The sequence below is a fragment of the Mercenaria mercenaria genome, chromosome 8, assembly GCF_021730395.1.
Source record: "Mercenaria mercenaria strain notata chromosome 8, MADL_Memer_1, whole genome shotgun sequence".
Lineage (NCBI taxonomy): Eukaryota > Metazoa > Mollusca > Bivalvia > Venerida > Veneridae > Mercenaria > Mercenaria mercenaria.
The window spans coordinates 46,233,838-46,257,327 of NC_069368.1; the positions used below are offsets into that span (position 1 = coordinate 46,233,838).

General features: G+C 35.4%; 1 protein-coding gene across 4 annotated transcripts in view; it reads left to right on the plus strand.

The window, feature by feature from the left end:
- Positions 1 to 813: 813 nt before the first annotated feature.
- The window catches only part of LOC123565369 (solute carrier family 12 member 3-like), a 108,101-nt gene continuing 85,424 nt past the window's right edge, over positions 814 to 23,490 (plus strand). For 2 of the 4 annotated variants that reach the window (XM_053549882.1, XM_053549883.1), the window contains exons 1-2: positions 815 to 1,232; positions 13,472 to 13,594. In XM_053549882.1, the coding sequence (XP_053405857.1) occupies positions 837 to 1,232; positions 13,472 to 13,594 (519 nt within the window). In that variant the 5' untranslated portion in view covers positions 815 to 836. Of the gene's footprint in view, positions 1,233 to 13,471; positions 13,595 to 23,490 lie in introns of all 4 variants that reach the window. The other 2 variants (XM_053549881.1, XM_053549884.1) reach the window with 2 other exon arrangements.

Here is a 23,490-nt window from a genome sequence, read left to right on the forward strand (position 1 = left end):
TTTATATAGAATAAAGAACAACAACTATTTAGTGTGTTATAACCTATAGAACATATAGGAATTTTTACTACTGTTTTACCTTTTAAAATGGAAGCTCATATTCATGCAGTACTGTATACTTCCGATTTGTATATGAGGAAATTTTAACTACAATCACATTGTAGAGGTCTCTTTTATTATATGCGGTGTAAAATTACCTATGGATATGCAAGGGACATATAACACACTGCGTTTATGTCCGTTAACTCCGGTGTACAAGGCTGATCACTACCAAATAGAATGTAAGCCTCCGCAGGTCTAGTCACAAGTAGTCCAAATATAAATAGTACTAATCTTTTTTCCTTTCCTAGTGCATTTTCTCGGCAGCAACGTGCTTACTTTTACCCTACCGCGTTTCAGTATGTATCACTTTGTATTGTAATGAAATCGGCATGTTCCTATCGCATGCTAGATAAAAATGGCGGCGTAAGAATTTAATGTCACGAAAAGAGAAATTGAAAGAAGCGAAAAGTAGTAAATTCAGCGGGTTGTATTTAACGAACTGTAGTTTTCTTATATAAAAGTTAACACACCCTTTTCTTTTTGTTTTTCTAAAGTAGCGATCTAGTTCTTTATGGGGATATAAGTCTCTGAAAATTTGATATGCTAGAAAATGTCGAAACACCGTTATGAAGTGAGTGGATTTTATATGAAATAAAGAACAGCTGGATTTAGTGGTGTTCAGCCTACAATACCCGACGGTGGCAGTGTGTTTTAGTTATGCGCGGTATGCCCGGGGAAAATCAATGAAAAGCCCTGCGCGCGCATTTGCATTATATGTTTACATTTGTATTAAAATGGACGAAAGTAAACGTGTAGTTGTAAAACCACCGGAACTCGTGAATTTACAACTCGAAGAAATGGAGAAAGTACCATCAGCACATCGTTTTCAGGTGGCTAAAGTGGAATTTGCGGACGAAAAACCAGACGAAGACGGAGATAATGTTAGGGAAACTGCTGTAGGAAACGGATCTGTAGCCGGTGAAGAAGACGCGACATCAACAACTTTTTCTTTACCAAGTGATACCTACGGAAATAATCATAACAGTTATACTGGCTATGGAACACATTTAAAAACATTTGGAAAAAATACCACAGAAGCAATACCACATGTAGACCATTACAGGAATTTATTGTCAGCAACATCACCTCTCAAATCTAGACCAACCTTGGCTGAATTACACGAAGAAAAGGTAAGTCAGTGCACGTGTTATGCACGACATTCAGAAGTAAATATGTCTCATTGTATTCACATAAATGATATAAGAAAATGACAAAATATTAAACAAGTTGTGAGATAGACTTTATGACAACAGGTGTAAATCTTGAGTTAGCATCTAGCTAGGAACCCTGCAATTCATTTATTTATGAATGATGTATTCTCCTACTTTACAAGCCTACTGTACTGGTACTGATGATAAACCCGAACAGAAAATGAGGCTTTTTACCTGTAACTTTTTTATTTCTGCAAATTGCAAATTTATATTTAGTAAGCAAACTACAGGAAGTGAGGGCCTGAAAGGGGTATGTAAAAAGGGGACTTTATGAACGTTGACTGATGATAAATTCGAACCCTTTGTCATTTACAAAATTTTCTTGGTATTATTATATTGAAACTTACCCCAAAAAGCTGCAACAGTCATTCCTGATCAAGTAATGAAAAGTGACCCAATGTTGGGCCTACATGTGGAGACAGTGAGCATGCGCGAAAAACACCCTCTTCCCCAGCGAAATTGGATAATTTTTTTTTATACAAATTTATGTAGGTCATTTATTTATACAGAATATTTACCAATTTTGTTTTTGTTTACACCAGTTGGTGCTGTGCTGTAAGTGGAAACTATTAGATGGTGTGTTCAATTTTATAAATAACTGATTGCAATCGAATATTTCCAAGGTGTTCGACTTTATCATCTGTCTGGGTTTATCATCAGTACCAGTACTGGTTGGCGACCCAGAATTTCGGACGACCCAGAAAATCGAACAGTCGTGAAAACGCTTATTTTGGCGCAATTTTTTATCATTTCTTGACAAGTACATAGACATTTGCATTATGTGCAACATCATCTGCAATAATTGCAAATTAGTAAGTTAAACCTTCAAAAATGGAATTTTTTTTTTTTCACGAAATGTTGTGACAGCTCTCGCTGGGGGAAGCTGCATGTGCTTTCAGTGCGCATGCGCATACATGTTTTGACGCCCCAACATTATTCAAGGGGAACTCATCTACAATCTGATAAATGAAGACGAGAAAATTGCATGTTATAAAACAAATGTCAATGTTTTCCCATTAATACCACGAGTATTTACTGGTTTCGAAGCAGTTTCCGTCGGCTAGTAGTATCCGTCAACGCGTTATTTTACGTTTCGTGACATTCTTCACAATGCAGTCGAGATTGTTTCCACAACGCTACCCTGCAATCCAGAGCTCTGTGAAATTTCAGCAACAAAGGGTAAAAACTTTCCAAGAAAACTCGAATTGTTCATTCCATAATTGTTTTGTTTACATTCCGCACATGGGGGATTTCACGTGCAACCAATGCGCATGCGCACAAAATACCTCTGTAATCCCCAATTAAGTTGAAAGTTCCTCCTTTTGGCAGTCGAAACCAGATGATTTACCAAAAATACATAATAAAGATAAAAATGAGTCATTTTTGTGCATCGGTAGAACATCGGCTTCACAAGCATGAGATCGCGAGTTCGAGTCTCAGGTTTTGCTTTTTTTACCTCCTATTTTCAACAAGCCTAATTTAACACATGAACCTTCAAATTTCTTAAAATTGTATTAATTAATTTCACCAGAAAGATTAAAAAAAAAACACGGATGGTGCTTTTCTAGTCGTATTCACTGTAAAATTGTACATAAATATTAAAACAAAAATTGATGACGGAAACTGCTTCTGTAGTCAACCGATTCAGCTCTATTTATTCACCCCTTTTGGAGCCCCTCTGTGTGTTATCACGTGCGCTAGACACTATTGATATTCATGTTTTCGTAAAGCAGAAGAGCTAAGGTGTTCTCTTTGGGAGCATTTTACGGAACTGAAACGTTCAAGAAAAAAGATATTTTAAAAACCTTCATTTTATGACGGAAACTGCTTCGAAACCAGTAAACCAAATTGTTTTACCTAAAAATTTTGTGTCGTATGTAGGCCAGATGGATTTTTAAACGCTCAACAGCATCAAACATAGATCTACAGTTGAATGTGAACAAGGTAAACAATACTCAAAATGTCTTTTCATCCTTAAAACCGACTTTACGTGATTCTGCCAGACAGAGGTGATGAAAATTAGTATTTTCCTACTGTCCGATTTCTGGGTCCTGCAACACGCTGAAAACGTTAAATTTACATACCCTCTTTCAGGCCTCAGTGACGTGTTCAGTTTATTTCTATATACAAACAAATTTGTGTTTAGCGACACCGAAGAACTGAACTTGATTCAAGTATCATTTCATGGATCTTGAATTAAGAATGAAAATATGACAAATGAAAAGGTTGTAAAATTGTCCGAATCTGGGTCGGCAACCAGTACTGATGATAAACTGGTACAGATGATAAAGTTGACCACCTTCAAATTATTCAATTGCAATTGGTTTTTTTATATAATTGAACATGCCGTCTAATAGCAACCACTTACAACACCAACTGGTGTAAACAAAAACAAAATTGGTAAATATTCTGTATAAATAAATGACTTACATTTGTCTATTTAAAAGATACTGGGGAAGAGGATGTTTTTGGGCATGCTCACTGTCAACACATGAAGGCCTGACATTGGGTCACTTTTCATTACTTGATCGGGAATGACTGTTGCAACATTTTTGGGAAAGTTTCAATATAATACTATGGAGATTTTTTTTAAATGACAAAGTGGTCGAATTTATCATCAGTCAACATTCATACAGTCCCCATTTTACATACCCCTTTCAGGGCCTCACTTCTTGTGAGTTTGCTTACTAAATATAAATTTAAATTATGTCAATTATTCAGTAAGAGCTAAGCTTTATTTTGATACCAACCATTGATAACAATTTGCAGAAATAAAAAAGTTACAGGTAAAATACCTCATTTTCTGTTCGAGTTTATCATCAGTACCAGTAATATATAATCAAATTGTTTACTACATCTAATCATGCTGTAAGTTAAATAACTTGCCATGAAGTTAGTTATTGTGTTACACTAACTAAAGACTTAAACTGGTCTGAACATATTAATAATATTTCCTCTAAAGCAAACAACTCTCCTAAATTCATCAAAAGAAATGTTCAGACAACAAACAAAAAGGTCAAAGAGAAAGCCTATAACACCTATGTCCGTCCACAACTTGAGTATTGCTCATCCATCTGGCACCCCTGGCAAAAGTCCCTCTCATACAAAGTCGAAAAAGTGCAAAGATCAGCTGCACGGTTTATCTTTAACGACTATAACTATACAAGCAGTGTAACCCAGATGATTAACACCCTAAACTTTAGAACAACGGCGCATACAATCTTCTATCATCTATTTTTACAGAATCCGAACGAATCATGTATGCGTCAACCATAACCATCTAACTCCGACCAGAAACCTGAACTACCTAATTCCACAGTCCCGTACTCAATACCACATGAACTTCTTCTTCCCCTGTACAGTCAGACTATGGAATGGCCTTCCTCAGTATGTACAGTCCAGCCCCAGCCTCAACATATTTGCTGAGCGGCTAGCTACTGTACATCTGCAGTAACTTCCTTCACTATGTTTTTAACTTAGCACCTGTAGTAATTTTTATTCTTTGCACCTAATGTGTTTTTCTCATTTTTAACACTGCCCAGACAAGCGCCTTCCAGTCATAATCGTTAATGATTGTTGGAAGAATCATGTAGATGATGAGATCGAGGGTTCAACGCAATAGGGGCGTATCTACATATTTTACCAAAAATCACTTTTTTTGATTTTTCACTTTATTTTGACTTAATTTATATACTGTGAAAATTTAAACCAGATGTTTCAGTTATTTATATCATTATTTTGATATTGCAATAAGGGCGTATCTCAGATTGCCTTGATTTTTACGCGCAATATGGAAGTAAGTTGACTTTCTGCCTTATTGCATGCAAAAAAGTATCCAGTAGTCTTAATATCTATCCTGCAATACAGACTTGTGTAATCAGATAATTTCTGTGATGTCATAATGATGACATCATAAGGTATCAAGGGCATTCTGATGCATGACCCTTAAAGTAAATGTAGTATTGTCACATTTTATGACATTGAAGTCAAGAAAAGCTTTTTTATGCTTATGAGAGTCAGTACTTACAAATGGTAGATTCATACTGTGTGCATGGATATGTTAATATCAAATTTAGCTACAGTTAAATGATAGACCCCCATTCATCTTACTGCTACTTAATGCACTAATAGCCCAATACTTTCAAAGTGAAAGCCATACCTGCCCCACAATAACTATTGCCAAGTAGAAAGATTTCTATACTCGTAAATAAAATGAATATATTAACATTTTATCCAAAATTAACAGTTTAAAAATATTAATTGGGCTAGGTTATAAAAAGGCTATACTCTATTCTTGAAGACTTCAGAAGGTGTATCATGATTAAAGTAAGTCTATACTCTGTATTCTTAAAGATTTTTAAAGGTGTATCCTTGTTCTTAAAGATATTTAAAGGTGTATCATGGTAGGAAATATTTCAATTTCCTTGAATTTTGTAAAGTCGTACCATGGTCGAAGTAAGTCCATGTTCTATATCCTAGCAGGCTTTTGAAGATGTATCATGGTTTAGAAATATTTTTATGGCCTTGAAAAATGTAAGGGAGTTAAAAAATGATTTTCTTGAAAACAAATAAATTGCAGTACCAATTACTTGAAGATTTTTACCCTTGTGCCTGCTTACTCGGTACAGTATTGCAAAAGGATTATAGTCCACGAAAACTGTAGGTGAAACTCCATATACATATAAAAGGGGAAGTCCAGCAATGAAATGTACATGAAAGGCGTCTGGCCTAGGAAAAACTCCTCAATAATCTGTACCAAAATTTTAGTTGTATGGCACCAAAAGAAACAAAATATTCAAAATGAGGTAGAAATGTGCAATTTTTTTAAAAATTTAGTTACTTTAATAATAAAATGAAAATCAGAAAGGTGTCATACATCCAAAGCCAGAACTTCAGGCTATAGTTTACAGTGAACAGCCACAGCCTAAGACATACAGCATACATTCTTTGAAATGTAAGTGTGACTGTATTATTCAGTAACATAATAATACATGAAGCCAGTTTGGTAATATTCGAAGCTTTTTAGCTTATCTGATTTTTTTTTTTTTTAAATTGATGAGTTATTGTCATCGCTTGATAGGCTCCAACGTCTGCGTCAGTGTCTGCATGCTTTAAAACTTGCAACACTTGTTCAACGTCAGTAACTGACTATGTACAGCAAGAAACATAACTCCATCCTGCTTTTTGCAAGAATCATGGCCCCTTTTGGAATAGGAAAATATCAGTTTTTTTATTTTTTATTTTTTTAGTTAAATTTTGCATTTTTAAAAGTCAACTTTTCTCCTTAAAGGTCAAAGCTATTGCTTTAATTCTTGGTGAAGGTATTCGCTATTAAAGCTGACTCTGCAAAGCAAGTACCGTAATTTTAAACTGTTTTTGCAAGAATTATGGCCCCTTTTGAACTTAGAAAATCATGGGTAGACAATATTTCTATTATACAGAGACAATAAAATCAGATGAGCGTCTGCACCCGCAAGGCTGTGCTCTTGTTTTGTATGCCGGTACTTACCACATACTTTCTATGCCATTTCAGCAAATTTCCTGAGCATTTTTATCTTCTTATATTTACTTATTAACCAATTTGTGGTTCTTGCATTGTGCTCAGGTGGAATTTGTCAAATGATAGGCATGCTAAATCTGCAACTATACAGAGTCTTTTGGTATTAACATTGTTACAGTTACTGTGTGATTTTTGAGCCATCCAAAATTTCGTGAGCAAGGGTTGGATGGAGGCACTTTGAGTTGCCCTTGTATTTTGTCCAAATTTATGTTGTGCATATCTCAAAAAAGATATTTTACAAAGTGTCATCAAGCTCCATTAAGTGAAATTGTGCACCTAGCTAGTATTTTAATTTGGATCTCTCACAGCTGACCAACATTTTATTTTAAGTCTGTGTCTTATAACAGTAACTCAGAAAGTATTTGACATTAGAGATTATGAAACATTACAGGATTATTATTCAGCAGTTCTGTGCCTGTCCCCTTGGGTTTTGTTTGTGATTTTGTTCAGCCAGACCAGAGTTACGGCCCTTCACTTAATAAAAAATATGCATAAAATGAATATAAAAGTTTGTGTCACACTTTATCTTAAAATGTATTTGACCACGGGTCAAAGAGGATGAATATTATTCAGCATGGAAATTTGTGCACCTAAGGTTTCATTCAGGATTTCTTCTGGTCATACTAGTGTTATGGGCCTTGATTAAATAACAAGAGATCACAGAGTGATCTTGGCGCCCACCAATGTGCCATTTTTAAGTGTTCCAAATTTCAAGACTTATTGACTAGCTCAAGGTCAAATTTCATTTCCGTACACAACACAAATCTTTGCATGTGGTCCAAATTTGAAGCCTGTACCTTCAAAAATGTGAAAGTAGGTCACTAGGTCAATGTCAAGGTCAAAGTTTGTTTCGTTACATAAAACTATGCATGTGGTCCTAAATTTGAAGCCTGTAGCTACAGAAATGTGAAAGTAGGTCACTAGGTCATTCTTAAGGTCAAATTCTATTTCGGAATACAAAACTATGCATGTGGTCCAAATTTGAAGCCTGTACCTTAAAAATGTAAAAGTAGGTCACTAGGTCAATGTAAAGGTCAAAGGTCATTTCAGTACACAAAACTATGCAAGTGGTTCAAATTTGAAGGCTGTAGCTTGAGAAATGTAAAAGTAGGTCACTAGGTCAAAATCAAGGTCAAATTTTATTTCAGAATACAAAACTATGCATGTGGTCCAAATTTGAAGTCTGTACCTTCAAAAATGTGAAAGTAGGTCATTAGGTCAATGTCAAGGTCAAAGTTTTCTTCGGTACACAAAACTATGCATGTAGTCAAAATTTGAAGGCTGTAGCTTGAGAAATGTGAAAGTAGGTCACTTGGTAAAAAATCAATGTCAAATTTCATTTTGAAACACGAAACTATGCATATGGTCCAAATTTGATGCCTGTACCTTCAAAAATGTGAAAGTAGGTCACTAGGTCAAAATAAAGGTCAAAGTTTTTTCCAGTGCACAAAATTATGCATGTGGTCAAAATTTGAAGGCTGTAGCTACAGAAATGTGAAAGTAGGTCACTAGGTCAAAATCAAGGTCAACTCATGTCAAGGTTCATCTTGCCACTCAAAAATATACATGTGGTCCAAGTTTGAATGTTGTAGTTACTGACAAGAACATTTTAAAAGCTTTTTCCCTAGAGAAATAATTTGAATCATCTTGGTAGAGGACCACTAGATGATGCTTCATAACAAATATCAAAGCCCTAGGCTCTGTGGTTTTGGACAAGAAGGTTTTCAAAGTTTTTCCCTATATAAATCTATATAAATTATAGAAATAAACAAAGGGCCATAACTCACTCATAAATTGTTGAACCAGTCTGATTTTCAGGGGGACACAACTAGGGTACCAATACATCATTCTGACAAAGTTTGGTCAAAATCCCCCCAGTAGTTTCTGAGGAGATGCGATAACGAGAAATTGTTAACGGACGGACGGACGAACGGAATGACGGACCACGGACGCAGAGTGATTTTAATCTGATGATGGTGGGCTAAAAACAAATGCATAAGTGCAAACAAGTTTGTGTTGCCTGTATCTCAAGAAGTATTTGAATTAGAGTCAGAAAACATCAGGGGATTGTTATAACGTGAACTTGTACATTTGGGTGTTCTGTTTGGGATTTCATTCAGCCAGTCAGGAGTTATGGTCTTTGACTTAGCAAAAAATACACATTAAAGTAATGAAACATTTAATTGTGTTGCATGTATCTAAGATATCTCACCCAGAGTCATGAAACCATGATGTATAGGTGGACGGACTGCTCAGTGGTTTGCACACTGGCCTTCCAATCCTGAGGTCGGGGGTTCGATCTCCGGCAGCTACTCTGGAATTTTCAGAAATGCTTTTCAGTGTTTCCCACCCAACTAGAGGTGTACTGGTCAGGAACCCAGGCAATCCTTGCGTGTATCAGTGCTATACACTGGGCACGTTAAAGAACCAGGCTGTCTATTCGCATTTGAACTATGTAAAGCGCCTTTGAACGTGAAATTGATCATGAAAAGGGCGCTATATAAATCGTATAATAATAATAATTATGTACAGTGACAGGAGGTGGGGGCACCTGTGTCCTTTATACACACATCTAGTTTTAAGTTTGGAACCACTCTTGTGTCTGCTTCTGGAAAATCCAATACTGGTGTCATATGAAAGGTCATGGTTGTGACCCCAGTGGGGCTCAAACCCACGACCCCATGAATGAGCGATTGACACCTTATCCACTAGACTACCGCTCCCCGTTTCAGTTTATTAATTAATAGGCAAGAAAAATTGCGATGTTATAACATGCAGCAAAGATGCTGCAGATATGTTACTGTGCTGTGGTAACTGAGGCCATCTCCTGTGTTTTGTGGTGTTTTCATTTTGTCAGATATACAATTATTGTCATTTGTCTTTGATAAAGCTTGCAAGACTGAAATTTAAGAAATAGAGTGACTGACAGATTTCATTTGTCCTATTTGATATTTGATAGACTCCCTATATACCGCTTTGCTATTTTAAAGTCTTTTTTGTTGTTGTTGTTTTCCCTTTATTATAGTGCCAAATAGAAAGATATTCATTCAGGTCTGGAGGAAAAAAATGAGATGTGTAATATTCAGTTTAATTAAAGAAAATGCAGACATAAATTAGTTTTTTATGATTGTATTCTGTTGTATAGTAATACCATTTTACGTGAAAACAAGAGCTGTCTCCATAGGATGACACATGCCCCCGATGGCACTTTGAATGAATAGTTATGGCCGATGTTAGAGTTTAGGACCTTTGACCTACAGAGCTGGGTCTTGCGCGCGACACGTCGTCTTACTGTTTCACACATTCATGCGTAGTTTTTTTAAAATCCATTCATGAATGACAATGATATGGACCGGACACGCCCATCAATGCACTATCATGAAAAATGACCTTTAATGTCTAAGTGTGACCTTGACCTTTGAGCTACGGACCTGGGTCTTGCGTGCGACACGTCGTCTTACTGTGGTACACATTCATGCCAAGTTATTTGAAAATCCATCCATCGATGACAAAGATATGGACCGGACACGCCCATCAATGCACTATCCTTTAACGTCTAAGTGTGACCTTGACCTTTGAGCTACGGACCTGGGTCTTGCGTGCGACACGTCGTCTTACTGTGGTACACATTCATGCCAAGTTATTTGAAAATCCATCCATCGATGACAAAGATATGGACCGGACACGCCCATCAATGCACTATCCTTTAACGTCTAAGTGTGACCTTGACCTTTGAGCTACGGACCTGGGTCTTGCGCGCGACACGTCGTCTTACTGTGGTACACATTCATGCCAAGTTATTTGAAAATCCATCCATCGATGACAAAGATATGGACCGGACACGCCCATCAATGCACTATCCTTTAATGTCTAAGTGTGACCTTGACCTTTGAGCTACGGACCTGGGTCTTGCGCGCGACACGTCGTCTTACTGTGGTACACATTCATGCCAAGTTATTTGAAAATCCATCCATCGCTGACAAAGATATGGACCGGACACGAAAATTGCGGACAGACTGACAGACCGACAGACAGACTGACAGACCGACAGACCGACAGACGGTTCAAAAACTATATGCCTCCCTTCGGGGGCATAAAAATATTAAATTCATCAGAAACTTTAATTGAAATTTTACTGCAAAAGAACACTTTTACCCATTTTGCAAATACAATCTCTCCGGATTTACATGAAAAAAAATTTTGCTGTTAAGTCTGATACTTTAAAATAGGCTGTTATATTCTTCAGTTTCAATTATGTTCTTAAATGTTTCATTTAAAATGAGTAAAGAAGTGCTAGTATGCTTTAGTTGTATTTACTTTTTTGTACATACTACCTTGTTGCATGACACAATTTTACCAACTTCAACAGAAAATTTCCTGCAATAAAGGCGTAAGTCCACTAACGCCCATCTTGCATATAAAATTACTCCAGATTTACATGAAAAATCATGCAATAAGGGCTTAAGTCAAATGTTTTAAAATATACTGTTACTTTGTCAAATTTCATTTATGTTGTTTAATGTTTCATATAACATGTCTAATATTAAGTGAAAAACTTTGGTAAATTTGTATGTGACTGAACACAGAAGAAAGCAAAGTAGTTTTTTTCTTCTCTTGTAAAGTTTTCAAAAATGTAGTTACGCCCTTATTGCGTTGAACCCTCGAGATGTGAATAGAAGCATATAGACTATTATAGTCTTAAAAACACCACAAGAAATTGTTCTAGCTTCTTTAAATTAAGTGTCATTATTTATTTAGATCTAGATCTATTAATATTATTTAAAACACCTTTTGCAAGATATTCTTGTTTTAAAGAAGATACTTATGTAATTTAAAAAATGTGTAGATCTATTGTGTATGAATATTTACTGAACTTGTAAAAATGTAGTGTCAGTATATTTAACCCTTACCCTGCTATATTTCTATAATGGACTGGTCCATCTTTCAATTTGGACAGTACCACTTATTATTTAAAGGGGTTTTCACTGAAAATTTACTGACTGAATAGCGAACAGTGCAGACCATGATCAGACTGCACGGATGTGCAGGCTGATCTTGGTCTGCACTGGTCGCAAAGGCAGAATCATCTGCCGCCAGCAGGCTAAGGGTTAAACATTCCCTTTACAGAAGAATTACATTTGATAATATATTTCTACAGTTTTTGGGTGAAATGCAGCAAATCAAGGTTTATATGTTACAGTTATTACATCATAGCCTGCGCCCTCATGTTATAATTCCATTGCATCTGAACTACAACAAATCACTGCATGGGATATATTATTTCCTAAATAATTTCATAATTAGATCTATTTAATTTGTCACTCTTCTGAGGTTTGATCTCTGCCTAGTAACGTTTGTGTATACATATAGCTAAATTTTGCTATCTTGGGCAAAAAAAGTTATGATAAAATAATTCATTAATCTGTATTCATGAATAAATTGATTGCCGGAAGCCACTCTTAGAGGACAAGCTAATGGTAGGTGTCAGTTATCAGATGCTAGAGAGCAGGCTAGGCTATGAGACACTTGCTTAGAAATTATAAAGTGAAAATTTCAAACGTGAAATATATCATTTTCATGACCAGAAGGATCAGAATATTATTTACATAAAGAACTTAAATAATTATTTGCATAATTATGTAAATGGAACATTATGTTGTAGCAAAATTATAATTGTTCCTAAAAGTATTGAATTATGTTTGTGTCATACAGTACAAAATTTTAATGTAAACCCTATAATGCCTATTAGTCACAAACCTATCTATAGGTGTGTCTTTTAATTGGAGGACGGACGTTTTGGCCACGGACGTTTTGGCCCGGACGTTTCGGCCTAGGATCTTTTGGCCTAGGATGTTTTGGCCAAAAAATTTTTTGAAGTAGGATGTTTTGGCCGAAAATAAAATATTTCCATAATATGCAAATTATGATCTGGATATATTTATCATATGTTTACAGTATAATTGATCAATTTTTAAAAAAAAAATAATTGTGAATAAAATTTATTTTCATAACTCTTTTGGTTTGTTGTAAATGGCAAATATTTTCACATACACAAACACATACAATATAATTAATGTGCATATGTTTATATGTATACATATAAAAAGATTATAAAAATAGAAATAAAATACCATGAGTATGTTTTATTATCAGTTTAATTTGTTCACTTATACTATAACATTCTTTAGAATAATCTCCAGACCATATTTTGCATGATATGGAACCACAATTTATTTTTGGCCAAAACGTCCTAGGCCGAAAGATCCTAGGCCGAAACGTCCGGGCCTAAACGTCCGCTGGCCAAAACGTCCTACATTCCTTTTAATTATCAGGGAAAGTACTATATATATATAGTTGTCTAGTCTCAAGACTGTGGTTTAAATTTTATTGAGCTATACTCTAGAGAACCATTGTAATAGCAAATCCCCTTGCCCTACCCCAGGAATATTTCCTAAAAAATATTGTTTACACCCACCCTCTAAGAAGTCGTATTGTGCCAGGTTCTTGTCTTTGTATGTGTGACCAGGTCTCTTGTGTGTACAAGTACGTATTATGAAAGCTTTATTGATATAGTTATCTGTATAATTTGTAATTGTAGGATGACATAGAACGGCAGCGTCATAGGGAACCGCTCCTGTCGGAAACCGACACAAACCCTGAAGATTCAAAACCGAAAGATAACAAATCAGCGATAAAGTTTGGCTGGATTAAGGGAGTCCTTGTAAGTTGTTTATTCTTTGATAGGGCACATGAAATATCAGTTTTGATGATAACCTGTCTCAAAGTAACTACCGTCCTTGTAAAACTTCTAAAGTGTGACCCATTCTCTCTAGTGTCTAAATGTTGCATTATATGATTATCAAGCAGAAGAAATTTCTTTGGGATAGTCAAGTTTTTCATCAATTTGAAAAGCAAATCATGACTTGTGTCATCCTTTTAGTTTAACTGGCTACAGTTATGAAGGATATAGTGGGTGTCCAATTTCTAGATACCAAGCTGAAGGTTTACTGAGAGCTTCTAAAGTGAATGCATCATGGAAGATAAATTTGGCTATTTAAATGAATTGTCCCTCTGTATAATGCTATTATGTGAAAAAAATGCTTTTCTTAATGAAGGGATATTTGTAGACTAGCCACTAGATTGATAATGAATATATTTCTACATTTTCCCCCTTTTTTGTCTAATTCCATTTCATAAAGACAAAAGCCAGTCTATTTTAGAGATTATAACTTGTCATTGCTGGTGATCAGTACCTGTCAAATGATTGTCATATCCCGTCACTTTTTTGTTTGATCACTTATGAGTTTATGATGGTAACAAAAAAGGTTGTATTGACCACACTTGTCATCTGTAACATGTATGTCACTGAGATGTTTGATAGATCATCCAGACAATAAACATGCTTGTCCACTTGTTTCTTTCACCTCATTCTCTCAGGTGTGAAATTAGGTCTAGGACAAAACTCCTCTTGCTGAATTTTGAATAAATTTGTCATCTGTTACCCCTTAGTGACAAGTGGACAAAACACCTTCTGTGAATTTTACTTAATTTTTGTCTTAAAACATTTTCATACGCTTTAATTATATACATTACTTTTAATACTGAAACATAAAATACTTCATATTTGAATATTGTTTAGAGCACAGTACTATATACATTAATACTAATACTGAAATGCAAAAATATTTCGTATTTAGATATTTTTAGAATGATGTAACTGATATACGTTAATACTAAAATATTTCATGAATTAGCTACATAATTGGGATTACTGCATTAAATGCATGCGTTTTTTTTATTGAAATCATTACATTTTATTGGCAGCTGTGACTTACGTTTTATGTATACATGTATTTAAGCTAGGATAGACTACATGTATATAGTTCACAGCAGTCAACCAATTCTAAGTTGGTCAAAGTCAGAATCTGCTAGTGCCATTCTTATGAAAATGTTTCTGGCAATAACTGAAAAATGCCATATAATTATGATTTATTAATCAAATAGATTTAATTGTGGGTTTATTTGGGTAGAGCTCGGGGTTAAGAATGTAAATTTTATGTATAACTTGAAGGAATAAGTTATTCTGATGTGTACAGAAGTCCTTGAAACCTCTACAGAAAATTAATGTATCATTTTATGAAGGTGTCACATGCTTTTTCTTCAATTAAGACAGTATTATGGTTAAACTGTCTGAGTGTCACTGTCAGATGTAGAATAAAGAGATCTCCAGTACATGCTGATTTGACTTGAGGCATAAGTGCTTTTGATTTAAGTAAAAACATTGTTGTTTTGACAAATTTTACTAATAAGCTTTGATAATGTGGCAGTTGAGTCCAATAAGACCAGGGATGTTCACAGATAATCCTTCACAGATCTATTGTAAAGCAATCGTTGGATTTACCTGTATTGGAAAATAAACAGTGTCATTGTATTGGGGTCAACTGCCACATTATCAAAGTTTATTAGACTGATTCTGCCTTTGCGACCAGTGCAGACCAATATTAGCCAGCACATCCATGCAGTCTGATCATGGTCTGCACTGTTCGCTATTCAGTCAGTAAATTTTCAGTGAACACCCCTTCGAATAATAAATGGTATTGTCCAAACTGAATGATGGACAAGTCCATTTTAGAAATTTGGCAGGCTAAGGGTTAATACGACAATGTTAGATATTTTCTATCCATAGAACACTTTCCAATAGTTCTTCTTGAATGTTTATGCCATCATATACAATATGTTACTTTAATAATACTTTATTGTTAATGTTGCAAGGCATTATAATTACAACCAGGGCACTAGACAACTTTTGGGGATAGGTACCCATACCCTCAGGAAGGGGAATTTTTCGACATTTTAACATGAAAAGGGGAAGTTTAAGCCATGTATATATGTAACTACTTTTCACACTTATTAAAACTGTTTTCAATCATTCGTAACTAATGTGACTATATTGCAACAGTAATCTTCCTTAGAGGCACTATATAATATTAAAAGAAAGAGTTAATATCTATTTGTGTCAAACAACCTATCATCAGGAAAATAATATAGTAACATTTACAAGTGGATTATGGGCCAACAGTTACACCAAAATCAGCAGACAGACCACTCCACAATATAACATGACATTTTATGCACTGCATTCATCAAATGGATTCCGAATTAGACATTAAAATTTTATGTCACGACACAGTTATCAAAATGACTCAAAGGATTTCTTTCTTGTTTTCATTTCCAGTTTATGATTAACAATTATTAATTGTCTATTTATGTATTTGTCGTTGTAATAAAAGAACATAAATTGTGGGAGCAAACATGCATCATTCTGTTAAGCGTAAGATTCATTTAACAATGAACTAAAAACCATTCTCATACTGTTGTTTTGCCATTTGGGTCGATAATTATAATAATGCTTTGGTTTGGAAAGGAGCAAGACTGGCTCAATAAAGATTTTGTTAGGGAGAGGTATGGTTTTGGGAGGGAACTGGACTTGTTCAAGAATGGTATGGGTATGGGAGGGAATTGGACTTGTTCAAGAATGGTATGGGTATGGGAGGGAATTGGACTTGTTCAAGAATGGTATGGGTATGGGAGGAAATTGAACTTGTTCAAGAATGGCATGGGTATGGGAGGAAATTGGATTTGTTCAAGAATGGTATGGGTATTGGAGGAAATTGGACTTGTTCTAGAATGGTATGGGTATGGGAGGGAATTGGATTTGTTCAAGAATGGTATGAGTATGAGGGATTAGACTTGACCAAGGAAGTATTGATTTTTGGAGGGAACTTGACGTGCTCTAGATAGGTATGGTTTTGTGAGGGAAATAGACTGGTTAAAGTAAGTATGGTTTGGGAAGGAACTGGACTTGACTGAGAGAGGTACTCACCGTACTGGGCATGTTTTGGGATGGAACTTTACTTGCACAAAACAGGTATGGTTTTGGAAGGAACTGAACTCGTTCAAGAATACATGATTGTAGTACGGTTCTTGGTGGGAACAAGACTTCACCCAGAATGGTCAAGATTTGGAGGAAATAGACTTGCTGAAGAGATGTATGTTGTTTTTATGCTCCCGAAGGGAGGCATATAGTTTTTAAACCGTCTGTCTGTCGGTCTGTCAGTCTGTCGGTCTGTCCGCATTTTTCGTGTCCGGTCCATATCTTTGTCATTCATGCATGGATTTTAAAATAACTTGGCATGAATGTGTACCACAGTAAGACGACGTGTCGCGCGCAAGACCCAGGTCCGTACCTCAAAGGTCAAGGTCACACTTAGACATTAAGGGATAGTGCATTGATGGGCGTGTCCGGTCCATATCTTTGTCATCGATGGATGGATTTTCAAATAACTTGGCATGAATGTGTACCACAGTAAGACGACGTGTCATGCGCAAGACCCAGGTCTGTAGCTCAAAGGTCAAGGTCACACTTAGATGTTAAAGGTCTTTTTTCATGATAGTGCATTGATGGGCGTGTCCGGTCCATATCTTTGTCATTCATGCATGGATTTTAAAATAACTACGCATAAATGTGTGACACAGTAAGACGACATGTCGCGCGCAAGACCCAGCTCCGTAGGTCAAAGGTCCTAAACTCGAACATTGGCCATAACTATTCATTTAAAGTGCCATCTGGGGCATGTGTCATCCTATGGAGACAGCTCTTGTTTTTAGCTCACCTGTCACAAAGTGACAAGGTGAGCTTTTGTGATCGCGCGGTGTCCGTCGTCCGTCCGTGCGTCTGTGCGTCCGTCCGTAAACTTTTGCTTGTGATCACTCTAGAGGTCACATTTTTCATGGGATCTTTATGAAAGTTGGTCAGAATGTTCATCTTGATGATATCTAGGTCAAGTTCGAAACTGGGTCACGTGCCATCAAAAACTAGGTCAGTAGGTCTAAAAATAGAAAAACCTTGTGACCTCTCTAGAGGCCATATATTTCACAAGATCTTCATGAAACTTGGTCAGAATGTTAACCTTGATGATATCTAGGTCAAGTTCGAAACTGGGTCACGTGCCATCAAAAACTAGGTCAGTAGGTCTAAAAATAGAAAAACCTTGTGACCTCTCTAGAGGCCATATATTTCACAAGATCTTCATGAAAATTGTTCAGAATGTTCACCTTGATAATATCTAGGTCAAGTTCGAAACTGGGTCATGTGTCATCAAAAACTAGGTCAGTAGGTCTAAAAATAGAAAAACCTTGTGACCTCTCTAGAGGTCACATTTTTCATGGGATCTTTATGAAAGTTGGTCTCAATGTTCATCTTGATGATATCTAGGTCAAGTTCGAAACTGGGTCATGTGCGGTCAAAAACTAGGTCAGAAGGTCTAAAAATAGAAAAACCTTGTGACCTCTCTAGAGGCCATATATTTCATGAGATCTTCATGAAAATTGGTCAGAATGTTCACCTTGATGATATCTAGGTCAAGTTCGAAAGTGGGTCACGTGCGGTCAAAAACTAGGTCAGTAAGTCAAATAATAGAAAAACCTTGTGACGTCTCTATAGGCCATATTTTTCATGGGATCTGTATGAAAATTAGTCTGAATGTTCATCTTGATGATATCTAGGTCAAATTTGAAAGTGGGTCACGTGCCATCAAAAACTAGGTCAGTAGGTCAAATAATAGAAAACCCTTGTGACCTCTCTAAAGGCCATATTTTTCATGGGATCTGTATGAAAATTGGTCTGAATGTTCATCTTGATGATATCTAGGTCATGTTCGAAACAGGGTCATGTGCGGTCAAAAACTAGGTCATTAGGTCTAAAAATAGAAAAACCTTGTGACCTCTCTAGAGACCATACTTGTGAATGGATCTCCATAAAAATTGGTCAGAATGTTCACCTTGATGATATATAGGTCAAGTTTGAAACTGGGTCACGTGCCATAAAAAACTAGGTCAGTAGGTCAAATAATAAAAAAACCTTATGACCTCTCTAGAGACCATACTTTTCATGGGATCTGTATGAAAGTTGGTCTGAATGTTCATCTTGATGATATCTAGGTCAAGTTTGAAACTGGGTCAACTGCGGTCAATAACTAGGTCAGTAGGTCTAAAATTATTAAAATCTTTTGACATCTCTAGAGACCATATTTTTCAATGGATCTTCATGAAAATTGGTCAAAATTTTTATCTTGATAATATCTAGGTCAGGTTCAAAACTGGGTCACATGAGCTCAAAAACTAGGTCACTATGTCAAATAATAGAAAAAACGACGTCATACTCAAAACTGGGTCATGTGCAAAGAGGTGAGCGATTCAGGACCATCATGGTCCTCTTGTTTAGTAAACTGGACTTGCCTAAGAGAGTTATTATAGTTACGGAAGGAACATGACTTGCACAAAAATGGTATGGTTTTGGAAGTGTGGTTTTGGGAAAATAGAAATTCAAACATTGCACATAATTTACTCAAAACAAAAGGAAAGTCCAACATTCATCATTAAGACAAACTGTTCTCCACTTAGTATGCAAGAAACAGAGTTGAAGATAGATATGATCTTAGAATGATCTGTCACTGGTGATTGTAGCTTAAACCAAATACTTTACATTGTATTGTATGTTCTTGTAATTTGGCACAGTTTTTTGTCTTTTTCTTCACATAGACGTATTTGGATTATCAAGGGGGTATAGAAATGAAAACTGAATAGATATTGGACAATAGCAGGGAAACATTCTGCCAAATGAGATATTTCTCAGCCTGTGTATATCAAGCCGGGCCAAGGATTAATTCCTGTACGTTCATTCACTTCTGATAGAATGTCTTATTTTTCTGGGGACCTCCTGTTGAATATATATTTCCTTTATTTCTGTTGATCGGAGAAAGAAATTTTTGACAATTCTTCCTTGACAAAGCCTTGTCATTAATTTACCAGCAATATATTCAGTTAAGAAGAAGAAAAAAAATGTTCATTTGCATTTTCATTTTGGACCAACATTAAAATGTGCTTAATGCTACATTTTTTGTTGTTGAACAAGTTCAAAAGTGTCAGTATTCCTTTTTCTTTAAAGATTTTATTTTTTATCTATATACTTACTTATTTGGCAACATCCTCCTGTAGTTTTTTGGGAAATGTTGTTGAAGCTATGCACTGCGTAAACATCATAATACGGTATGTCAGTTTTTCCTCCATTCTGTCTATCTGTCACTGACAACTCTACAGTTTTTAAACACTTAGAATGAAACTTGGTATTGTATACATCATAAGCATGAAATGGACATGCACCTATTACGGGGATTTTCATGTCTGATAGCATTTCTTGAGTTATGCCACCATTTTTTGCACTTAATAGTCTTACAGCTATGTTTGTACACTAAAATGGCCTCAACTCCTCCTTCAGTTTCCATCCAGTTGAATAAATCATCAGCTTGAAATATACATGCACATACTGCCAGGATTTGAATTTCTGATGATGTTTTTGTTTACTTATTCCCCCCCTCCCCCTTCCACCACCCGCCCTTTTTAGCTCGACTTTTTGAAGAAAAAGTAGAGCTACTGCACTCACCCCACCATCACCGTCGCCATTGGTTAAAATTTTTTGATAAAGTCAGATCAAAGCTATTGACTTGAAACTAAAAATTACTTGAAACTAAAAATAGTTATTTACTATCAAAACCTATAGCAGGAGAAACAATCCCAATAACTTTGATTGAAGTTTAACAGAGTTATGCCCCTTTTATGCAGAATTAACTACCTTAAACAGATTGACACATTTTGCAGTTATACTGAAAACTAAATTGATTTTTGTCAAAATGTTCATCAATATCATAATCGTAATAATGATAAAGGCCATACAGCTGTCACGGTACTGGGTGAATGTGTGTCAGACAGCCTTACCAGTTAGCTCAGTCGGCAGACCACTCGCCCTGTAAGTGAAGGGTGCCGGGTTCAGTTCCCAAACTGACTGCAAATTTTTCTCATCCAGTGACATTAAGCACCCAACGAGGGTCAGTGACTTGCTTCCTTGGTCAGTCTTACAAGTCTTGCAATCTTAATGTACCTCTGGAATTCAAGGACGAACTTCCAAATTTTTGTCGGGATGTATATCATGGTATGAAATTGGTCATGTTGGGGGTGAATATGTGTCAGGTAGTCAGTAGAGCACTCGCCCTGTAAGCGAGGGGTCATGGGTTTGAGCCCAGGACTGACTGCACATTTTTCTCACCCTGTGACACTGTTGAAAGTGTCTCAGCCTACCTCTATATTTATATACAATATTTACAAAAAAGGTAAAAAGATTTTATCATAAACGTGCTACTATTATTTGCTGGAATAAATCACAATGTGAAAACACCAAATTATTGTGTAATTTCATCTCTACCAGTGTTTTGATAAATTGTTTCATTGATTGTTTGTCTCATCTATAGTACAATAGACACAAAAGAAGATTTTATTTATTTATTTTCTATAGATTGCAGAAATGCTGGATTATCATTCCATTAATATACTGTCTGTCTTCACTTCCTACCAGCCAATTTCTCATAAAATCACCGGAAAACCTAATTTAACATTAATACTGTAATGAAATGGCAGCCTCTACTCCATTTTTCCAACAAACAAATTGACATTTACTGTAAAATTGTTAATATTTTTTCTGGATTGTTTGGTTGTATCAGTCAAAAAAAATCAAATCATTTATATAAATATAGAAAAAGAAACCTTTCTATTTTCTTTAACCTTGAAAACCACAAATCTAAGCCATTAAGGAAATAGCCAAAAATTAAAGGCTCATAATGCCTTTGTTTAAAATGTGGCTGCCGCATTTTCTGTGTTATTAACATAAAATATATTAATTTCTTGTTGAATCCTATTTTTGATAATTGTTTTCTGTAATATTTGTGACACGTTTGAATATCGATGAACACAGTAGAATGCTTTATTGATTCCACTGGTTTTAATTACCTCTCTTTATGATTCTAACTAAAAGATCGTGTGCAATATTAAAAGTAGCACTTTTCTAACCGTGTAATTATGCAAAGCATCTGTATGGACAGCTGTATTGACAGCTGTTTCATCTGTTTTTAACCCTCAGCCTGCTGGTGGCAAATGATTCTGCCTTTGCGACCAGTGCAGACCATGATCAGCCTGCACATCCGTGCAGTCTGATCATGGTCTGCACTGTTCGCTATTCAGTCAGTAAATTTTCAGTGAAAACCCCTTTGAGTAAAAAGTGGTACTGTCCAAATTGAAAGATGGACCAGTCCATTATAGAAATATAGCAGGTTAAGGGTTAAAATGAAATTTAAAGCCTTATGGAGCTTTAAATGATTTCACAATTAAATTCTGAAAATATCTTCATTTTTCACCCTATTAAATAGCACATGTATGTACTGCACTAACAAAATGCATCATCTAATATTTTTATCATAAATGATACATCATGTTGGCCTGTATATCGTGATTTGCACACTTCACATTTTTTTGTTTCTGACAATAAATCATTAAATGAAGTATTGTTTAAAGTTTATAATGAATATTTAATTAAATCAGAATTATTGCGGTTTGAACAAAATTTTCTGTGAATTTACTTAATGACTTATCAAACTCCACACTTGGGTTTTTGAGCACTTTTAGTATCCATCTTTTGTCTGTGGTCCAACAATCAGTACATAATTCTAAGCTTGCATCATCTTAGCATGTTCTTGAACACAATGGTAGTTGGGATGCAAACATACATGTATTTAGTTTGAAAATTCAGATTAGTCATAATATGGTTGAATTATTTAAGTGTGACTTACTTTGAAAAGATGATACTGGCAGAATGTATGTATGAAAAATAGGATTTTTAAAAAAATGTACTGTCAAAATTGTCTTCATTTTCAGACATACTTTGACATCATTTACTTCTGCATGTTGGCATGGAAGATTGCTGTTTTAGCCAAAATGGCAATTTTGTTGGGTTCATATTCATGAGATAACATGAAAAGGAATTTGTTTGCTTGAAGGGATTTTATTTCATAGATTAATGCAACCTCGAAATCTGCAAAAATAGCTTCCAAAGAAAATATATAAAGTCACAGTGTTCAGACATGTTCAGACTTACTGCTTTCTGAAATATATTTGAACAATACTTCTGAACAACAAGCCTTGTTTCAGTAATAATTCAGAGGATTTTAGTATTTGCCTTTTTCTGAACCATTCTTTGAGTTGAAGAAGTATTCAGACACTTTTCAGAGTACTGAAATGTTTAAATGTTAATTTAAAATAATCAGAAAGTATTAGAAAAAAAATCAGAATACTGAACTGTTCAGACAATTAACAGTCAGGGGTGTAACTGTTTTAAGTTATCGCAGTTTATAACCCATTTGAGTTATTGCTTATATTTTCATAACTTGTTTTAGTTACCATAAAATAATACAAAGCCCTCCTGTGCCAATTCCTCATTTTGAATGTGACTAATTCAATTATTTCCTGAATCCTTGAACTCTTATCTTTCCAGCTATGCAGTAAAATTTTTTATGCAAGGCTGATAAGGATTTATGCAGAAGGTTTAAAGCTATAAAACTCTTAGCATCCCATTATGCTTATCAGGTCATGATCAGACTAAAAGAGAATTTGATAAACCACAGATTGCTACTTATTTCATTGTATACTAGTAGGTCACTTTGTGAGAACAGCAAA